Raw genomic sequence first — 2,000 nt, 5'->3', positions numbered from 1 at the left:
CGCAACACCCCTTCGTGGAAATAAAAAGCGTTTGCCACCTTTGAGGTCGACGCCAAAGAGCAAAGCCTGCCGCCGGTCTGAAGCGCAGGCTGAGGGGTCGGAGTCAATCATGAGCCAGGAGAACATACGTCCAACTCCAGGCTCTGGCGTGAGGTACAGGGCGCTTGGTACCCGGTTGGCACCCGTGGGGACGGGTTCTAGCTCTCCTGCCAAGAGTACTCCTCCTTCAACCCACTCCCCTGCCAGACCTGCTCCTCCTTCAACCCACTCCCCTGCCAGACCTACCCCTCCTGTGACTCACTCTCCCGTCAAAAGTACGGCGCATCCAGGAGCCAGATCTGCCACCAACGCCACTTCTCAGTCGCTGTGTCCCAACCCAGAAGCGATCGCCAACCGCCCCCCCGGTCTCCCTTCCAAACCCGACTTTGTGATGGTGGACGGGGAGCGGTTCGAACGCATTGAGAAGGTGGGTAGGGGCGGGCAGTCGCAGGTGTTCAAGGTTCTCGACGAATCAGGGAAGGTCTGGGCCCTGAAAGAAGTCGTAGCTGACCCCGCATTGCCGGCTGAGCATTCCAACTACCTCTATCGCATGCAACTTAATGAGCTGCAGACGCTGCAAGGATTCCAGGATGTCCCCGGCATCATACAGATTCGAAAGTGCGAAGCGACTCCGGAGTTCATTCGTATCGTGATGGAGCTCGCTACTGGCGGTGACCTGGCAGCATACATGACCAAGATCTTAGACAAAATGCCTCGCCTGCCTATCGAATTGCTGATCGACATCAGTCAGCAGCTTACTTCCATGATCCATGAGTGTCACTCAGTGCGGGTGGTGCATGGTGACATCAAGCCCGCCAATTTCGTAATCACGGAGGGGGCTGACCTGTGTGGGAGGGTGTTCACCTTCAGATACAGATAAACCCATTCTGAAGCTCATTGATTTCGGAATCGCCGATGAGGTTGGCGGTAATACAACCCACATTCTTCGTGAAACAATGGTAGGGTCGCTCCACTACATGAGCCCTGAAACCTGCCAGCCTGATGGCGGGAAGCAGACATTGTCTCGGGCAGCAGATATTTGGTCACTTGGCATCATTCTCTACCGCATCGCACTCGGACAGCTGCACGTGCAAGCCAGTCATACCGAGGGGAAAAAGGCCAAGAAGAACCCGACTATGCTGGACATGGTAAAATTCCTGTCCCAAACGCATGACCCCGAAAATTTGGATTCCGAACCTGTGAAGGTTCCCCATTTCCCCCGTCTTATCGGCTCTGCGGAGAGGTTAGAACAGTTCCGGAGGTTTGTGCAGGTCTGTGTAAGATGGAAGCCGGCAGATCGAGCTAAAACCACTGATCTTTTGGCACACCCGCTGTTCACGAAACCTACACTTGACATTTGTGAAGATGCCGGAATCATTACCGTCAGTGAGGTGCGAGGGGGATGCTACTCAGATGTGTACGAAGGATGCCTTAGAGTTCCTACGGGTGGTCTGCCGGCCGAATCGGTGCAACTGCTGGTAAAGGCTCTCAAAAGCAGCAGCTGGGTCCACGACGAAAACTCGTATCACGTATGAAATACCATTGGTCTATTTTCTGAAATGGCGGCAATTATGATTATTCGTCGCTGTATGTATACTTCTGTAATTGCTGTTTCCGCAATACATACGAAAGTATGGCTTCAAAATTCTGTAGCCGTTTTGTCCCAGTCATCCCCATAATTAAAGACGTGGAGAGCATATCATCACTATGAGGGCATCATCTGGTTCCATGTGCAGGTTCTAGCGTTGGAAGGCCTGTGCCTTCCAAATCCAATAACTTGCTATACAATGCGACCTTTGAGTATGGAACCCTCCAGGTGCCCATAATTAGGGTTGCCACAACCACCTTGAGACCAGAGGATTGCCACAACCTTGAGACCGTAGGACAACATCATCTTGTTCCATGTGCAGGTTCTAGCGTTGGAAGGCCTATGCCTTCCAAATCCAATAACTTGCTATACA

At 52.7% G+C, this 2,000-nt stretch overlaps 1 protein-coding gene across 3 annotated transcripts; it reads left to right on the top strand.

Moving 5' to 3' along the window:
- Nucleotides 1-430: 430 nt before the first annotated feature.
- Nucleotides 431-1,574, top strand: KVP17_001836 (uncharacterized protein; the record flags this gene model as incomplete). Of its 3 annotated transcripts, XM_068517594.1 has the most annotated exons (3): nt 431-887; nt 916-1,425; nt 1,453-1,574. In XM_068517594.1, 3 exons carry the CDS (start codon nt 431-433, stop codon nt 1,572-1,574), a joined length of 1,089 nt encoding a protein of 362 aa, XP_068378583.1. The 3 variants fall into 3 exon arrangements, with proteins under 3 accessions (XP_068378583.1, XP_068378584.1, XP_068378582.1); XM_068517595.1 differs by lacking the exon at nt 1,453-1,574 and having other exon boundaries at nt 431-919; XM_068517593.1 differs by lacking the exon at nt 431-887 and having other exon boundaries at nt 996-1,574.
- Between the last annotated feature and the right edge of the window lie 426 nt (nt 1,575-2,000).

This window comes from the organism of the source record quoted next (genome assembly GCF_019968985.1).
Source record: "MAG: Porospora cf. gigantea B chromosome Unknown PgB_NODE_145_length_33736_cov_325.084_1-2000, whole genome shotgun sequence".
NCBI classification, from domain to species: Eukaryota; Apicomplexa; class Conoidasida; order Eugregarinorida; family Porosporidae; genus Porospora; species Porospora cf. gigantea B.
This window is presented reverse-complemented; position numbering and strand designations above follow the sequence as displayed.